General features: G+C 38.8%; 1 protein-coding gene across 1 annotated transcript in view; it reads right to left on the minus strand.

The window, feature by feature from the left end:
* Positions 1-20,261, minus strand: part of MEI4 (meiotic double-stranded break formation protein 4) — a 202,866-nt gene that overhangs the window by 61,495 nt on the left and 121,110 nt on the right. The window contains exon 5 of the mRNA XM_067702735.1: positions 13,604-13,735. Within this exon, the coding sequence (XP_067558836.1) occupies positions 13,604-13,735 (132 nt within the window). The remainder of the gene's footprint in view (positions 1-13,603; positions 13,736-20,261) is intronic.

The following is a 20,261-nucleotide window of genomic DNA, read 5'->3' on the forward strand; positions in this document are numbered from 1 at the left end:
CTTGTAAGCACACGCCAGTCCTTCCTGTCCCTTTTTAGTCAATCCCAGGCCCACCTTTGAATCAAGCACTACTGTGGCATCTTCTGCCATACATTAATTTTGCCTGTTTCAGAACCTATTAGAAATTTAGTCAAACCATATATGTTCTTTGGGGTCTGGTTTATTTTTCTTAGTCTAGTATGTTTTAGGTTGATTCACGCTGTTGTGTGCATCATTGACTCAATACATTTTACGGTTGAATAATATTCTATTAAGTATGTTTAAGATAATTTACTTATTGATCCTCCTGCCAGTGGAAATGAGTCATTTTCAGATTAATACTCAAGATTAAAGATACTATGAACATTCACAGACAACTGTTCTTGTCAACGTAGCTGCTGAATTGCTAGGCCATGTGGTAAGTGTATGATTGACTTTCTGAGGAACTTCCAGTCTGTTTTATGTGCTCACTAGCAATTTATGACTTCCTACAACCCCAGCAGAATTTGGTATTGTTAGCCTTTTCAATTTTAGCCATTCTTGTAACTGTCCATTGTATTTCTCTTCTGACTAATCAAGCTGCACATTATTCATGTATTTACTGTCCATTAGTATATATTTTTTCATGTGTTTAAATCTTTTGCTCATTTTTTTATTGAATTGTTGATCCATTCTTTCCTGATCGAATTACCTTAAGATATGTCTACAACCAACTGACTATATGTGTGTGCTCTATTGCAGGCTTATCTACTTGGTAGCTTTTTGATAAACTCTAGGATTTTCTCTGTTCCTGGTCATGTTGATTCTACATATAGTTTTACTTCTTCCTTTCTCAAAGTACCGCAGCCTTATTGCAATGGCAAGGAGGTCCAGTACAATGATAACTAGAAGAGATGAAAGAGGACATCCCTCCCTTGTTTCTCATCTTGGGGGGAAAATATTTAGTCTTTCACCGTTGGTATATCTGTAGGTTTTTCATAAAAAACAAAATTTCTTGAGGAAATTTCCTTCTATTCATACTTTTGTATTTTTTCTAGAAAATCATGAACAAGTGGTGAATTTTGGCAACTGATCTTTCTGCATATACCCGGGTAATATGGGTTATCTGTTAATATTATGAATTATATTGATTGTTTATGAATGAGAAAACAACATTACATTCCTGGGATAAATACCACCTGATGATCATGTAGTATTTTTTTGTATGCTGCAGGATTCTATCTATTAATATGCAGTAAGGATTTTACTTCTGTGTTCATCTGAGGTATTCTCAGTTTGTTTTTGTTTTTCCTTGTAATGTGAGTCTGGTTTTGATACTGAAGTACTTATGGCCTCATGAAATGAGTTAGAAATGTTCTCTATTCTTCCATTCTCTAAACAGAGTTTGTGTAAGAGTGCTATTATTTCTTTCTTAAATGCATGATCATTTGGTCCTGGACTGGCCTTTGTAGGGAGGTTTATAAATTCAAATACACTTTATTTAATCAGCATAGGGTAATTTAGGTTTTCTATTTCTTCTTGAGTCAGTTTTCGTAATTTTCAAATTTCAAGGACTGTGTGTTTAATCTAAATTGTTGAGATTACTGTCAAAATTTTTTTCATATTTATATTTATCTATTATATTTTAAACAGATTTATTGGTATACAGTGCTTTTATATTTATGTTGAAATTTCCTATTTTCTCCTTATTATTCATATTTTCCTTTTTTAATTGAATGAAAGGTTCCTTAAATTCTATAATGCTTTACAATTTTCAAAAGTTTCATACACATGATTTTATGTAATCCCATAATAACCCTTTCTTTCTTCCTACCCCTATACTGCCCCTACCCCTTCCTTCTCCCGATTGGTAACCACTAGTTTGTTCTCTGTATCTGTAAGTCTGCTTCTTTTTTGTTTTATTCACTAGTTCTTTTTTTTTTCAGTTCTTTTTTTTTTAACATCTTTATTGGAGTATAATTGCTTTACAATGTTGGGTTATTTCTGTATAACAAAGTAAATCAGCTATATATATACACATATCCTCATATCCCTTCCCTCTTGAGTCTCCCTCCCACCCTCCCTATCCCACCCCTCTAGGTAGTCACAAAACACCGAGCTGCTCTCCCTGTGTGATGCAGCTGCTTCCCACTAGCTATCTATTTTACATATGGTAGCGTATATATGTCAATGCTACTCTCACACTTCGTCCCAGCTTACCCTTGCCCTTCCCTGTGTCCTCAAGTCCATTCCCTACCTCTGTGTCTTTATTCCTGTCCTGCCTCAAGATTCTTAGGAACCACTTTTTTTTTTCTTTTTTTTAGATTGCACATATATGTGTTAGCATACGGCATTTGTTTTTCTCTTTCTGACTTACTTCACTCAGTATGACAGTCTCTAGGTCCATCCACCTCACTACAAATAACTCAATTTCATTTCTTTTTATGGCTGAGTAATATTCCATTGTATATGTGTGCCACATCATTTTTATCCATTCATCGCTCGATGGACACTTAGGTTGCTTCCATGTCCTGGCTATTGTAAACAGTGCTGCAATGAACATTGTGGTACATGATTCGTTTTAGATTATGGTTTTCTCAGGGTATACACCCATTAGTGGGATTGCTAGATCATATGGTAGTTCTATGTTTAGTTTTTTAAGGAAATTCCATACTGTTCTCCATAGTGGCTGTATCAATTTAAATTCCAACCAAAAGTGCAAGAGGGTTCCCTTTTCTCCACACCCTCTCCAGCATTTACTGTATGTAGATTTTTTGATGATGGCTATTCTGACCGGTGTGAGGTGATACCTCATTGTAGTTTTAATATGCATTTCTCTAATGATTAGTGATGTTGAGCATCCTTTCATGTGTTTGTGGGCAATCTGTGTATCTTCTTTGGAGAAATGTCTATTTAGACCTTCTGCCCATTTTTGGATTGGGTTGTTTTATTGATATGGAGCTGCATGAGCTGCTTGTAAATCTTGGAGATGAATCCTTTGTCAGTTGCTTCATTTGCAAACATTTTCTCCCATTTTGAGGGTTGTCTTTTCGTCTTATGTTTTCCTTTGCTGTGCAAAAGCTTTTAAGTTTCATTGGGTCCCATTTGTTTACTTATGTTTTTATTTCCATTTCTCTAGGAGGTGGGTCAAAAAGGATCTTGCTGTGATTTATGTCATAGAGTGTTCTGCCTATGTTTTCCTCTAAGAGTTTTATAGTGTCTGGCCTTACATTTAGGTCTTTAACCCATTCTGAGCTTATTTTTGAGTATGGTGTTAGAGAGTGTTCTAATTTCAGTCTTTTACATGTACCTGTCCATTTTCCCAGCAACACTTATTGAAGAGGCTGTCTTTTCTTCACTGTATATTCTTGCCTCCTTTATGAAAGATAAGGTGACCACATGTGTGTGGATTTATCTCTGGGCTTTCTATATTGTTCCATTGATATATATTTCTGTTTTTGTGCCAGCACCATACTGTCTGGATTACTGTAGCTTTGTAGTATAATTTGAAGTCAGGGAGCCTGATTCCTCTAGCTCCATTTTTCTTTCTCAAGATTGCTTTGGCTATTCGGGGTCTTTTGTGTTTCCATACAAATTGTGAAATGTTTTGTTCTAGTTTTGGGAAAAATGCCACTGGTAGTTTGATACGGATTGCACTGAATCTGTAGATTACTTTGGGTACTATAATCATTTTCACAATGTGGATTCTTCCAATCCAGGAACATGGTATATCTCACCATCTGTTTGTATTGTCTTTAATTTCTTTCATCACTATCTTATAGGTTTCTGCATAAAGGTCTTTTGTCTCCTTAGGTAGCTTTATTCCTAGGTATTTTATTCTTTTTGTTGCAATGGTAAATGGGAGTGTTTCCTTAATTTCTCTTTCAGATTTTTCGTCGTTAGTGTATCGGAATGCCAGAGATTTCTGTGCATTAATTTTGTATCCTGCTACTTTACCAAACTCATTGATTACTATAGCAGTTTTCTGGTAGCATCTTTAGGATTCTCTACGTATAGTATCATGTCACTGCAAAAAGTGACAGTTTTATTTCTTCTTTCCTAATTTGGATTCCTTTTATTTTTCTTCTCTGATTTCTGTGGCTGAACACTTCCAAAATGATGTGGAATAACAGTGATGAAAGTGGGCATACTTGTCTTGTTCCTGATTTTAGAGGAAATGCTTTCAGTTTTTCACCATTGAAAATGATGTTGGCTATGGGTTTGTCTTATATGGCCGTTATTATGTTGAGGTAAGTTCCCTCTATACCCACTTTCTGGAGAGTTTTTATCATAAATGGATGTTGAATTTTGTTGAAAGCCTTTTCTGCATCTATTGAGATTATCATATGGCTTTTATCCTTCAGTTTGTTAATATGGTGTATCATACTGATTGATTTGCTTATATTGAAGAATCCTTGCATTTGTGGGATAAACTCCACTTGATCATGGTGTATGATCCTTTTAACTGTTGGATCCTGTTCTACTAGTGTTTTGCTAGAGGAACTAGTAAAATGAGTTCCTCCCTCTGCTATATCTTGGAAGAGTTTGAGAAGGATAGGTATTAGCTCTTCGCTAAATGTTTGATACAATTTGCCTGTGAAGCCATCTGGTCCTGGGCTTTCGTTTGCTGGAAGATTTTTAATCACAGTCTCAATTTCAGTGCTTGTGATTGGTCTGTTTCTATTTTCTATTTCTTCCTGGTTCAGTCCATAAGGTTGTACTTTTCTAAGAATTTGTCCATTTTTTCCGGGTTGTCCATTTTATTGGCATAGAGTTGCTTGTAGTAATCCCTCATGATTCTTTGTATTTCTGCAGTGTCAATTGTTACTTCTCCTTTTTCATTTCTAATTCTGTGGATTTGAGTCTTCTCCCTTTTTTTTCTTGATGAGTCTGGCTAATGGTTTATCAATTTTGTTTATCTTCTCAGAGAACCAGCTTTTAGTTTTACTGATCTTTGCTATTGTTTTCCTCATTTCTTTTTCATTTGTTTTTGCTCTGATCTTTATGATTTCTTTCCTTCTGCTAACTTTGGGGTTTTGTTGTTCTTCCTTCTCTAGCTGCTTTAGGTGTAAGGTTCTGTTGTTTATTTGAGATTTTTCTTGTTTCTTGAGGTATGACTGTACTGCTATGAACTTCCCTCTTAGAACTGCTTTTGCTGCATCCCATAGGTTTTGGGTCGCCATGCTTTCATTGTCATTTGTTTCTAGGTATTTTTTGATTTCCTCTTTGATTTCTTCAGTGATCTCTTGGTTATTTAGTAGTGTATTGTTTAGCCTCCATGTGTCTGTATTTTTTCCTCTAATTGATATCTAGTCTCATAGCGTTGTGGTTGGAAAAGATATTTGATACGAATTCAAATTTATTAAATTTACCAAAGCTTGATTTGTGACCCAAGATGTGATCTATCCAGGAGAATGTTCCATGAGCACTTGAGAAGAAAGTGTATTCTGTTGTTTTTGGATAGAATGTCCTATAAATATCAATTAACTCCATCTTGTTTAATGTGTCATTTAAAGCTTGTGTTTCCTTATGTACTTTCATTTTGGAATGATCTGTCCATTGGTGAAAGTGGGTTGTTAAAGTCCCCTACTATTACTGTGTTACTGTCAATTTCCCCTTTTATGGCTGTTAGCATTTGCCTTATGTATTGAAGTGCTCCTACAATGGGTGCATAAATATTTACAATTGTTATATCTTCTTCTTGGATTGATCCCTTGATCATTATGTAGTGTCCTTCTTCATCTCTTGTAATAGTCTTTATTTAAAAGTCTATTTTGTCTGATATGAGAATTGCTACTCCAGGTTTCTTTTGATTTCCATTTGCATGGAATATCTTTTTCCATACTCTCAATTTCAATCTGTATGTGTCCCTAGGTCTGAAGTGGGTCTCCCGTAGACACTATATACATGGGTCTTGATTTTGTATCCATTCAGTCAGTGTCTTTTGGTTGGAGCATTTATTCTATTTACATTTAAGGTAATTATCTACATATATGTTCTTATTACCATTTTCTTAATTGTTTTGGGTTTTTCTTCATAGGCGTTTTCCCTCTTTTGTGTTTTCTGCCTAGAGAAGTTCCTTTAGCATTTGTTGTTAAGCTGGTTTGGTGGTGATGAATTCTCTTAGCTTTTGCTTGTCTGTAAAGATTTTAATTTCTCTGTCAAATCTAAATGAGATTCTTGTTGGGCAGAATAATCTTGGTTGTAGGTTTTTCCCTTTCATCATTTTAAATATGTCCTGCCACTCCCTTCTGGCTTGCAGAGTTTTTGCTGAAAGAGAAGCTCTTAACCTTATGGAGATTCCCTTGTATGTTATTTATTGCTTTTCCCTTGCTGCTTTTAGTAATTTTCCTTGTATTTAATTTTTGATAGTTTGATTAATATGTGTCTTGGCATGTTTCTCCTTGGATATACCCTGCATGGGACTTTCTGCACTTCCTGGAGTTGATTGACTATTTCCTTCCCCATTTTAGGGAAGTTTTGAACTATAATCTCTTCATGTATTTTCCCAGACCCTTTCTTTTTCTCTTCTTCTTCTGGGACCCCTACAATTTGAATGTTGGTATGTTTCATGTTGTCCCAGAGGTCTCTGAGAGTGTCCTCAATTCTTTTCATTCTTTTTTCTTTATTCTGCTCTGTGGTAGTTATATCCACTATTTTATCTTCCAGGTCACTTATCCATTCTTCTGCCTCAGTTATTCTGCTATTGATTCCTTCTAGAGAATTTTTAACTTCATTTATTGTGTTGTTCATCATTGTTTGTTTACTCTTTAGTTCTTCTAGCTCCTTGTTAAACATTTCTTGTATTTTCTCCATTCTAGTTCCAAGATTTTGCATCATCTTTACTATCAGTACTCTGAATTCTTTTTCAGGTAGACTGCCTATTTCCTCTTCATTTGTTTGGTCTGGTGGGTTTTTACCTTGCTCCTTCATGTACTGCATATTTCTCTGTCTTTTCATTTTGCTTAACTTACTGTGTTTAGGGTCTCCTTTTCGCAGGCTGCCGGTTCATAGTTCCCGTTGTTTTTGGTGTCTGCCTCCAGTGGGTAAGGTTGGTTCAGTGGCTTGTGTAGGCTTCCTGGTGGAGGAGACTGGTGTCTCTGTTCCAGTGGGTGGGGCTGGACCTTGTCTTTCTGGTGGGCAGAGCTGGGTCTGGTGGTGTGTTTTGTGGTGTCTGTGAACTTATTATGATTTTAGGCAGCCTCTCTGCTAATGGATGGAGTTGTGTTCCTGTCTTGCTCATTGTTTGGCATGGGGCGTCCAGCACTGGAACTTGCTGGCTGTTGGGTGGAGCTGGGTCTTAGCATTGAGACAGAGGTCTCTGGGAGAGCTCTCACCAATTTATATTATGTGGGGCTGTGAGGTCTCTGGTGGTCCAATGTCCAGAACTTGGTTTTCTCACGTCAGAGGCTCAGGCCTGACACCAGGGTGGAGCAACAAGACCCTGTCAGCCACACAGCTCAGAAGAATAGGGAGAAAAAAATGAAAGAAAAAATAAGAATAATTTAAAAAAATTAAAAAGATAAAATAAAATTTTAAAATTATTAAAAGAAAAAAATAAAAAAGAATTTTAAAAAAAAGAAGAGAGCAACCAAACCAATAAACAAATCCACCAATGATAACAAGTGCTAAAAACTATACTAAGATAAACATAAAAATCAGAAACACGTCAGTTGCTGACAGCAAACCTCAAGTCTACAGTTGCTCCCAAAGTCTACTGCCTCCATTTTAGGTTGATCCGTTGTCTATTCAGGTATTCCACATAAGCAGCGTACTTCAAAGTTGACTGGGGATTTAATCCGCTGCTCCTGAGGCTGCTGGGAGAGATTTCCCTTTCTCTTCTTTGTTTGCACAGCTCCTGGGGTTCAGCTTCCGTTTTGGCCCTGCCTCTGCATGTAGGTTGCCCTCAGGCTTCTGTTCCCACCCAGACAGGATGGGGTTAAAGCAGCAGCTGATTAGGGGGCTCTGACTCACTCAGGCCAGGGGCAGGGAGGGGTACGGAATGCAGGGCAAGCCTGTGGCGGCAGAGGCCAGAGTGAATTTCAACAGCCTGAGGCACACTGTGTGTTCTCCCGGAGAAGTTGTCCCTGGATCACGGGACCCTGGCAGTGGCGGGCTGCACAGGCTCCCCGGGAGGGGAGGTGTGGATAGTGACCTGTGCTCGCACACAGGCTTCTTGGTGGCGGCAGTAGCAGCGTTAGCATTTCATGCCTGTCTCTGGGTTTCGAGCTGATGGCCGCAGCTCGCGACCGTCTCTGGAGCTCATTTAGGCGGTGCTCTGCCTTCTGTGGGCAGACAGGGAAGGAATCCCTTCTCCTCGTGCACCCTGAAACAATGGTCTCTTGCCTCTTAGGCAGTTCCAGACTTTTTCCTGGACTCCGTCCTGGCTAGGCAGTGTTCACGCCACCAACCCTAGTCCTCTCCCGGGGGTCTCATCTCCGAGGCCCGAGCCTCAGCTCCCAGCCCCCGCCTGCCCCGGTGGGTGAGCAGACAAGCCTCTCAGGCTGGTGAGTGCTGGTCAGCATGGATCCTCTGTGCGGAAATCTCTCTGCTTTGCCCTCTGCACCCCTGTTGCTGCGCTGCCCTCCGTGGCTCCAAACTTTCCCCCTGCCCACCCCGTCTCTGCCAGTGAAGGGGCTTCCTAGTGTGTGGAAACCTTTCCTCCTTCACAGCTCCCTCCCAGAGGTGCAGGTCCCGTCCCTATTCTTTTGTCTCTGTTTTTTCTTTTTCCCTATCCAGGTACGTCGGGATTTTCTTCCCTTTTGGGAAGTCTGAGGTCTTCTGCCAGCATTCAGTAGGTGTTCTGTAGGAGTTGTTCCTCATGTAGATGTATTTCTGATGTATTTGTGGGGAGGAAGGTGATCTCCACGTCTTACTCCTCCACCATCTTGAAGGTCCCTCCCTGTTGTATTTTTTAAATTAAGTGATATCATATCTGTCTTTCTCTGTCTTATTTCACTTAACATAATCCTCTCCAAGTCCATTCATGTTGCTGCAAACGGTAAAATTTTATTCTTTTTTTATTGCTGAATGGTATTCTAGTGTGTGTGTGTGTGTGTGTGTGTGTATGAGATCACATCTTTATCCATTCATCTCTTGCTGAACACTTAGGTTGCTTCCATAACTCAGCAATTATAAATAATACTGTTATGAGCATTGGGGTACATGTATCTTTTCTAATTATTGTTTTTCAGATATATACCCAGGGGGGTTATATGGTAGTTTTATTTTTAGTTTTTTAAGAAACCTCCATACTGTTTTCTATAGTGGCTGCACCAATTTACATTCCCACCAACCGTGCACGAAGGTTCTCTTTCCTCCACATCCTCACCAACATTAGTTACTTGTTGTCTTTTTGATGATAGCCTGTCTGACAGGTGTGAGACAATATCTAATTGTGGTTTTGATTTGAATTTCCCTGATGGTTAGCTATGTTGAGCATCTTTTCATGTGCCTGTTGACCATCTGCATTTCGTCTTTGGAAAAATGTCTATTCAGTTCTTCTGCCCATATTTTTATTCCAGTTGTTTGGTTTTTTTGATGTTGACTTTTATGAGCTATTTATATACGTTGGATATTAACCCCTTATCAGTCACATCATTTGCAAACAGTTTCTCCCATTCTGTGGGGTTTTTTTTTCATTTTTCTTTTAACACACATATGTGTGTGTGTGTGTGTGTGTGTGTGTGTGTGTGTGTGTGTGTGTATGTATGTATGTATATATATATATAAATAACTGTCTTTGTCCTTATATGCTGATTCCATTATTTCTGTCATTTCTGGTTCTATTTCTATTAACTAATGCTTTTTCTCATGGCTATGAGTTACACATTCTTTCTTTTTCACATGCATGATGTCTGAATGGACGTAGACATTAATGATATCATATTGTTGAGCTTCTGTATTATGTTGTTCCAGCACGCAGCTAATCTAGCTGTGAACCAGCAAGAAATCTTCAACGTGTGTTTCCAAGCTCTGTTAGAATCCCTCCAGCATAGCCTTTTCCTAGGACTGTAAAGTACTGTACTGCTAAGTTGTAACATTTTAAGGTCTCTACTGAATGCCTTATTGAGTAAGGTCTTGCCATTATATCTGGATAGAATTTGGATGGTCCCAAGCACTGTGTGAGGTCTGGCCATTATGCAGCTCACAATTGCTTTGTAATATTTCTTTCCTGAGTAGTTTTTCTTTGCTTGGCCTTGTGAAGTGTCCTCCTACACATGTGCAGCTTAGTATTCAACAAATGATCCAGAAAACCTCTGTTCAAATTTCCTGAGTTCTTCTTTTCAGGGTTTTCTTCTCTCCATGACTCCGACCCAGAAATTCTCTGCATCAGTTCTCTGGAACTCCAGGTCTCTGCCCTATCAGTTCAGTGAGACTGCTGGGACTTGGCTCGCTTCACTGTGCCACAGTCCAGAAAGGGCCTCCAGGCCCAAAGTCAAGGCAATCACGGGGCTCACATAGTTCGCTTGCCTTATTTCAGGAATTGCAATTTTGTACTGCCTACTGTCTGAAACTCACTAAGTCATATATTTTTCCAGAGTTTTAGCTGTTTACATTGGGAAGGCTACTCTGTTAACAATGAACTTTATGACTTTTTAAATACTTTTTAATAAGTTCCAAGAAATTTTAGTTTTTGAAAATAATTAGACATTTTATTATGCTTTTTCCAAAAAATCATCTTAATATGCAAGTTTGAGATGCAAATCACCAATAAGAGTTGAATTCAGTTAATGCAATCAAGTCAACTTCTGAAATGTATCTCCATGAATCAGTTTCAGAAAATAGTTAATGTTAAGTTTTATATCAGAGGTCAAAATGTATACAGCAATGACCTGTATGTCCAACAATAAGACTATGTCTAAGAGACATAAAGAAAACTGGAAAGTCAAAAAATATGTAGTATGACTTTAATATTTATATTTATAGATTTTTTTGCATAATCCATATTACATATAATATATATTACTGTTTATATCTGATGAAAAATTAAATCATTTAAGCCTGACATTTATAATAGTCAGCTAACATCTAATATTAAAATAAAGCTTGTCTTCTTTCCTTGTTTGTACATCTGCCTCTCCCATTCCACAGTACTTTTCCCTGAGTCCCTGTTCTCTTTCTGACTATGATTTCATGATTGCCATATAGTGATATTCCCCTAATTTTTATGTATGTCCCCTCCTTTCCCTCAAGTTTTAATTTCATATTTCCATCTGCCTATATTTAGATTACTTCAATGTTTCCTCATATTCAATACATACAAACTCAATTTTTTCTGCTCACAAAGAAGCATTGCTTCCCATTTACCTAATTCTTCTTAGTGATATTTTTCCTATCTCTTAGTTTTATAATATTAATTTTTGCACTGATTCTTCTCTCTCCTTCACATTAAATCTTTTCTTGAGTCCTTTGGATAACACTTCTTATATACAAGTGGTTATTTGTACTCCTGCTTGTGGAAGACTTATTACATTGAGAGTCCCGAATAAATGGCTTCCCTGCATTCACGCCCTTTGCCTTGTATTCCCTCCTATTCTGACGCCATCTCTTACCACCATGTTACTGAATTTCTGAGCCTTACATGTGATAGACACCTTGGACTGACTACATCATTAGTCATTCTATCATCCTTTTAGAGTAAAGAAGGTGAAAAAGCATAAAACTACATTTTCTGTACTTCCTTGATGCTAGGGTTCTGAATATGTTGTTGGCTTAGAAATAAACGCACTGACAAAAACTGAATTAGTTGAAACTGAATCACACAGTGAGACAGGACAACACAGGGCATATATCTGGCTGTTGTACCTTGTAGCAGGACTGTTTTATGGACCCTGTGTCTGTAGCAGTAGCTCCTTGAGTCAGCAGGCAGCTTCCCGGTCATGACAGCAAAGGCAGCAATTCCTTTGGAGCCTATTCCTATTCAGCTGGGTAGTTGCGGAGGTCATTCATGAAAGTACGGCCTAGTCTCTTCTTCAACTATTCCATAGCTATTCATGTATCCTTTTCTGCTTAAATTGGCTGGAGTGAATTCTGTTATCCATTGTTAAGAATGCTGATGAACAGTTTCCTTGTCTTTAAACAAGGATACTAATATCTTGAAGGGTTACTAAAAGGATTGAATGGGACAATTCGGGTAAAGCATAACACATATTACCCGCCAAAAACTAGTTCTTGTTGTTGTGTTATATTGTTACTCTTATTCTAAAGTGGCTTAACAATCAGAATGCCTGGGTCTGAATTATGGCTCTTAGCATATGTTCTTTCTGCAAGCTTGGTCAAGGTGCTTGACTGCTCTAAGGCTTGACTTCTTTATCTATAAACTAGGTAAATAATATAACTACTTCATGTATTTTGGTAAAAATTAAGTGAGAATATGTAAATAAAATTTTCTTTTCTGTGTTTTGTTATTTTCCACACAAATCTGATTCCATCAGACTAATTTCCCATATTGCTTCCTATTTTTAATGCCATGACCTTACCTCGTTTCCTCAGAATTCTGAGCACACTTTTTAAAACTGACACCCAGCGCCTCAACATTATGTATTCTCTCCTTTTCAATTCAAATCCATTTTTCAAGCTGTTCCTTTTTCATGAAATCTTTTCAGGGACTTGCAACCTACCTTGATCACTTCCTTGATCTTGGAGCTCCTACAAGCGGCAACATGCATTTTAACACTTCACTGTTTTTTTCCACTAGTAAATGTGCCTTATTTCTTTCTCAAATGGATTTTTAGCTCCTTGAGATCAGTAACAACTACTTTTTAAAAATACATCTACAGAGCTCTTACAAGGGTTCACCATTTAACAGTCACTTGAAAAACTGCTGACTAGATGATTTACCATGACATTGATTGAATTCAAGTAGATTATATAATATTTTGGAATATGTTATTAAATATAGAGAACTTAGACGTAAGAACTTGGTTATTATTTTTTCTCTTTACCAAAACATTTCTGTCTCTGATTTCCTTTATTTGTGTTTAATTCTAACCACAGAAAGAATAATATTAAGTGAGCTGAGAAAGTGAACACATAATATGCCACTGTCAACATTAGAACATGGGAATGGCTTCTGTTTCTTAGACACATTTGTCAGCAGTGACATAAGAGTTTGCACAGATAAAAGAGCATTGTTTCCAACCTTGGTTGCACACTGGAATCATCTGGAGAACTTTAACAATACCAATACCTGCGTCTTAACCCCAGAGACCTCCATTTAATTGGATTGGCAACAGAGTATTTAAAATTAGCCACATGAGTGTCATGAGCAATTAGGAATAAGAACCACTGGTCAGAGGCTGTTCTCCATTTATCATCCTCTCCTGTTCACTTTCCTCTCACTGCTTTGCTTTAGGAACACACTGCCTTCTTGGAGAGGTTTAAGGCCATTCCTTTGCCATCACTAGTGACACCTTTGGCACATATATACCAGTAAGGATGATAAAATGGCATTATTTTGAAAACTATTTTCTGAAAGTATCTTTCTGTAATTTCAGCAGGCAGCAACACTATTCATGTATGTTAGAAATAAGGTAACGACTAAAATATCAGCCTGGCAAAAAGAGAGGGGAGGAGAAAGGGAAAGAAAAGTCTACAGCTGCATTAACTATAAATGAAAGTTACAGTATCAAGTTATATGTACCTGATTGATGGTGCCCAGATCATCAGCGAAGCTGTTTACTTCTGACAGAAGCAGAGATATTATAGATCTTCTCAACAAGCTGCAACTTCCCAGGGTTACCAGACTCTGAGAGACATAATGCTGCACCTGAAACTAAAGATCAAAATGAATAGATTTCTATTTTCTATCAAGTTAGCTCAAAATATATTTAATGGGCACTTTCTAAAATTTACTATTGAGCTCCATGCTGCAGGGAGTACAAAAAGTGTCAACATAATTCTGGGACAGTCTCAAGCAAAACTGTGAAACAGACAGATTATCATAATAGAAGTAATGAAACTTTATAGCAGTTAATATTTTGAAATGTATGACAAGGTGCTAAAATGGAAGTTTTAGCTGAAGAACCAAAAGATCATATCATTTAGATAGAGTACATACAGAATGAATCAAGATGATAAAACGGGGCTTCCCTGGTGGCGCAGTGGTTGAGAGTCCGCCTGCCGATGCAGGGGACACGGGTTTGTGTCCCGGTCCGGGAGGATCCCACATGCCGCGGAGCGGCTGGGCCCGTGAGCCATGGCCGCTGAGCCTGCGCGTCCGGAGCCTGTGCTCCGCAACGGGAGAGGCCACAACAGTGAGAGGCCCGCGTATCGCAAAAAATAAAAATAAAAAAAATAGTCTAAAGTCACAATGTTTTAGAGTGAGGAGAAAGAAATGTGGGACTCTGAATTTTTATCTAGAGGCAGCAAAAGATCTCGTCATTAAATAAATTTCAAAGGATTGTGGGAGACAATAAACTATATCCCCTATAGTTAGTAGGAGAAAGGCCATTTGATTATAATTCACATTAAGTTGCATATAACTCATAACTGGAATTTCATTAAATCTTTCCTTTAATATATCTGGGACAAAGGAGGCTTCATGGAGTATTCAAAACACAGAAACAGCATCTGCCTTGCCATTGTTCTCTACGGGCTTAAAATCAGATTGAGGAGACACTGCTTTTATATGTAAAATGTTTAAATGACAATGCTGAAATAACTAATGCCATATGAAACGAGGAAATGCCATCTGTGTCCTTTACGATGTATACTTAATATAGATATTTCTCAAACTGACATTTTAATAATATACTTTAACTTTAAAAGTTAATCAGTGACACTAAGAAAGTGAATGGATTATAGACTTCAAAAGAAATTTCTATTATAAATCTGGACACGTATAACTAGCTGTTAATAATAATTTTTGAAATCAAGTTATCAAATTTAAAACTAAAACCACATCAACTTATTATCATAGAAAATCATAGTTATTTATCATTGTTATTTCCTAACAATGTAATTAGCGAAGACTCCCATCTTTTGTAACTCTCCAGTATGACTTATTAGATGTCACATGTTTTACAACATTTTAATTTGTACCTGAAAAAACAGTACTTTTACCTAAGTCCTAAAAAACTTCGGTTGAGTATTTCACTGATGCTTTAATTGTTTATCTTTTTTCCTCAATATTTAATCTTTAGGAGATAACTTAAAAAGAAGAAAAATTTCACCATAAACTGAAAGGGACTTTACAGAATGGGGATGAAATGAAAATGTGACAGGGTAGGCTAGACCCTGGAGTCCAACACCACCTGAGTCAAATCCCAACTCCATGCTTACTAACTTGTACTAACAACTTACTTAACCTTTTATGTCTCAGCTTACACATCTGCAAAACAGTGTCTGAGACAGCACCCACTACATAGAGTCGTGCATATTAAGTTAGACAGCGAAACTGATTAACATAGTGTCAAGCCCCTAGCAAGTGCCCAATAAGTGTTAAATGTTATAATGTAGGATAATAATGTAAAAGCATTGAAGGTTATACGTGTAATTCACTGACCCTTAAGAAGTTAAATACTAGAAATAAAATCCATTTGTCTAGAGTTAATACGGTCCTTTTAGAGGACATTGCTGAGAAGGAAATTTCACCACAAAGAGATTTTCCACAATACAGCTGTGAACTGTGACTGTCTCCCCCGTTTGACTGAGGTTCAAACGAGAGCAGACTAAGTATAGAGCCATTAAGGTGATTTAAAATTCTGTGAATATTATTATAAAATGGCCTCTCTTCTTCCTTACATTTTAATTGGCACTTGCCCTTTTGTAAATGCAGTGGAACTTTGAGAGAGGCTGACATGGAGGCCTGGGCTCACATTATGCATGCGGCAACTGCAGCGGAAACCACGGAAGGACCTGCCAACACCCACGCCATCATTTTCTACTCTAGCACATCTTTCTGCATTTCAGGGACAGAGGAGCTAGAAATAAATTTCCCCAGATTCCTCTGCAGTTAGGATTTTGGATGAGGTTTGAGTTCTGCCAATCAGAGCATTCATTTGAGAACCGGATTTAGCAGTGCATTACGGAAGAAGAGAAGCGGGCTCAGGGCATGCGTTTTGCTGGCGCGGACTGTAGCAGAGGCGGCACAGTTCTGGCTTATCCTGCAGCTGGTTCAGAGGCTTCCTGCGTTTCCAGGTTCTTAATCCTAGTAGAAGCAGCGGGATGCTATCTTGGTGACCCACTGGTTTAGGGAGTCATTGCTGTAAACTCAGTCTTCCCAAATGTGCTTGGATCTATAGATCCACCTGGAAGATTCACAGAGCTCAGTGCCACGCTGAAGTCTTGAAATATTCAGGGGTGGAAATTCCTACCACATGCCCAATAAATTTGCCTATCTGACCTGTTCAGGACACTGAAGGATCTTGGAGAATAACAGTGAATTATCACAAAATTCATCGGGTGGTGTTTGTAATTACACAGTGCTAATTACTGTTCCAGATGCAGCTCCCTGCCTCTGATGCATATTAGACAGGTCTTGATCTGGGGGTTTGCATTCACCTAGGAGACGGCAGGGCACTTTTCCTGTCCTATTAAGGCTATGTTAACTTGCTGGCTCCAGGCCATTATTTAATAGTTCATAGGATTCTGAACATTGAAACGTTCCACAGGATATCGTGCCAGTGCACTGTACTGATGACATCATGCTGATATGGCAGGGGTTTTGAGGGCCCTGGTAAATCACATGCATTCCAGAGAGGGAACCCCAGAATTCAGGTGCCTGACACACTTGGGCAGTTTCTGGGTCTTAGGCATGTTGGAATACACCCCTAAAGTGAAAAACATGTTGCTTCAGATGTACTTACTATCACTAATAAACAGATACAATGCTTGATGGGTCTCTGGATATTTGAGGCAACATATATTTCTTTGGTTTTCTACTCAGATGCATATATTGAGCAACCACAAGGCTGTGAACTTTGAGAAGGGCCCAGAGGAGCATATTAAGATCTCTAGCTGGTCTACGTTGGGGAACAACAGGCTCTGCCGCATGGACCTTATGACCAGTAAGAGCCAATATTCCTGGAGCTAATCAGTATACCTGTAGCTGACCCTAATGAGACAATCACAAGGGGGGGAGGGGACTTGGGTTTGGGAAGAATGTCATAACTTTCTTGACAAGTAAATATTACCCTTTATAGAAAAAAGAAAAACTCCTTGCTTATGCTATTTGGTCCCAGTAATGACTGAATGAGTGCCTGATAGTGGGACACCAAGTGACTATACGCCCAGAGCTGCTCATCTGAACTGGGTGTCGCCTAAGGTTAGGTATACACAGCCGTACTCCATCATCAAGTAGTTGTACTAGATACAAAATTGGGATCAAGCGGGAACTGAAAACAGAAGTAAATTTTCCTTGAACAGTTAGTTCCAACTAGAATACCACTTCTTATAAGGCTGAGTGATAGGAAACTTATGTTCTAAACCAGTGACCGATATCCGGCGCTCTTTCTCCCACATCCAGAATATACAGGTTCAGGAGCCAAGGTATGAAAGTCAGACTGGGAACTCTCAATATTACATCTAATGATTTATTGGCAAAGTGTTATTCCCATCCTTGTGGCATTGGATTTTGTCTTAGAGGTCTACATAACCAAGTGAAAATGGTTCCGACCAAAGGACCGAACAATGGCTTCGTGAACTGGAAGCTGAGATTTCCACCTGGCTACACGGATTTCTTTATGCCACTGTACCAATGGCAAAAAGAAGTTCCTGTGTTGGCTGGTGCAATTGACCTCTACGGTGGAGGAAAACAGGCATTTACAATGCCATGTCAGCAGGGAAGATTACATCTGGAAGCCAGGGGTTGCCCTCTATTTCTGACACGTCCAAGTGGCAGAAATAAATAGGATACTACAGCAACCTCACGAGGCAAGATGACCAAAAGGTCAGATCCTTCAGGGATGAAACTCTGGGTAAGCCAACTAAGTGAGGTTCTGGCTGAGGGCAAAGGGAGAATGTAATTGGCAGTGGAGGAAGAAAATCAATACAAATTATGGAATTATAACCAGTTACAGAACCGAAGGCCATGATGGGTTACTTTATTCCTTCTTTGTGGGTATGTGTGTGTGTATTTTATAATTTAGTCCATGAATTACAAAGTATCAAACTAGAATTGTGACTGAACTAGCATAGGGATGATCATCACATCACACTATGTCACACGAAAAGATCGAGATTGAATCCTTCCTTTTGATAAGAGGTCTATAGATTTTTGTTTCTATAGAGCACTGGTGCATTATGTTTTCACAGCACGTTGCTGTTGCTACTGAGATTTGGTGGAAGTTTGAATATGGGAAAAAGGGAGTATATGAACACTGAATAATTAGAGGAGCAGTCCACAGCAGGTAGACTGGGATCACCACTCAAATATTCTTCAAGCATGCTTCCAGTGCTAAAGAGGCTAAAACTCTCTTTTAGGGAGGGTTCTGGATATAATGTAAATGTTTGTAGTAAGTCGATCTTATGTAAGACATAGTCAGAATTACTTGAGGTGAAAGGCAGGTTGCAGGGCATCCCTTTTTTTTTTTTAAAGAAGATGTTAGGGGTTGGAGTTTATTAATTAATTTATTTATTTTTTGCTGTGTTGGGTCTTCGTTTCTGTGCGAGGGCTTTCTCTAGTTGTGGCAAGCGGGGGCCGCTCTTCATCGTGGTGCGCGGGCCTCTCACTATCGCGGCCTCTCTTGTTGCGGAGCACAGGCTCCAGACACGCAGGCTCAGTAGTTGTGGCTCACGGGCCTAGTTGCTCCGCGGCATGCATGTGGGATCCTCCCAAACCAGGGCTTGAACCCGTGTCCCCTGCATTAGCAGGCAGATTCTCAACCACTGCGCCAGCAGGGAAGCCCCAGGGCATCCCTTTTGAATGATGATATGGTTCCGAGAAGATGCAGCAGGATTCTGGAACAGATGGCAGAAGTGTTCCTGATTCAGGAGATTCCTGACGATGACAGAAGTGCTATCGATCTGGGACTGGCAGCTTTGGAAACTTCCATCTCTGTGCTGCCTCGATCATGGCAGAAGCAGCAGCAACCCTGATTCTGTGGTGTGGTTTACAAGAAGAGATTTTAAGACAAATTTCAGAACTGTGCTTAATGTGAGCACTGATCCCAAAGATACAAGTTCAGTAGAGAAAGAGAAAAGAGTAAAAAGAACCAAGCAGAGATTCAAGAACATGTGAAATAAAAACTCAAGGCAGATGAGCTCGGGAGCAGAATGAAGATGACTGAGGAAAGAGTCTATGTACTTGAATACAGGTCAGTAGAATTTATGCAGCCTGAGGAATGAACAGAATCTCAGGGGCGCATGGGACAATATACACAGGTCTATCAAGTGTAATTGGGATCCAGAAGGAGAAATGGGTCAGCAAAGGCAGAAAATGTTTGAACAAATAATGGCTGAAAACTCCCTGAATTTGGCCAAAGACATACATTAAAGAATCTCATTGAACACAAGCAATAAATATAAAAAGAGAAAATAAAGCCTAGGCATATCAGAGCCAAACCCTTAAAACTGTGGATAAAGAGACAAAGTTGAGAGCCATCAGAGAAAAATGACACCTTACAGGGCACACAATACAAATAACTGTGGACTTCCCATCAGAAACTAGGGTGGTTTGAAAAGACTAGATTATTATCTTTAAATTGCTGGGAAAAAAAGAAATGTCAACCTAGTATTCTATATCCAGCAAAAAATCCTTCAAGAATAAAGGTAAAATAGATCTTTTCAGATAAAAAGTAAAAGTAAGAAAATAGGTAACCAACAGAGCCACAGTATAAGAAATGCTAAGATAAATTATTTTTATGCTTAGTAGAAATGATACTAGTGGAAAATTTGAATCTTCATGAAGAAACGAAGGGCATCAAAAATGGTAACTATTTGGGTAAATGTAAAAGTTTATTTTCCCCTTAATTTCTTCAAAATACAAGTAAAAATATATACAATATTGTCTTGGATGTGGATTAATATATGTGACAATTATAGCATAAGAAATAAGGGCATGAGCCAATGGTCAATTTATCGCCTCTCAGCTCCAAATTCACCCTTCAATATATGATCAGCGACAACAGACAGCATTCTTTTAAATATCTCTCCTTTACATGAGCAACACAGCAGGTTTCTCAGCAGAGGATACTGAGAAAGGATTAACTGCAGGAGAAAGAAGGTTTCCTGCTGTTTCTGGCTGCTGCACAGCGGGCCGGCGGCGTGGATGGGAGGACATCTGGTGGAGCTCAGCCCCAGCTGCCCATCCAGAACATCAGGTCCCCTGAAGACCTTGCAAGCTCACCCGAGCCTGGCGA

The sequence above is a fragment of the Pseudorca crassidens genome, chromosome 13 (genome assembly GCF_039906515.1).
Source record: "Pseudorca crassidens isolate mPseCra1 chromosome 13, mPseCra1.hap1, whole genome shotgun sequence".
In the NCBI taxonomy this organism is placed as follows: Eukaryota; Metazoa; Chordata; class Mammalia; order Artiodactyla; family Delphinidae; genus Pseudorca; species Pseudorca crassidens.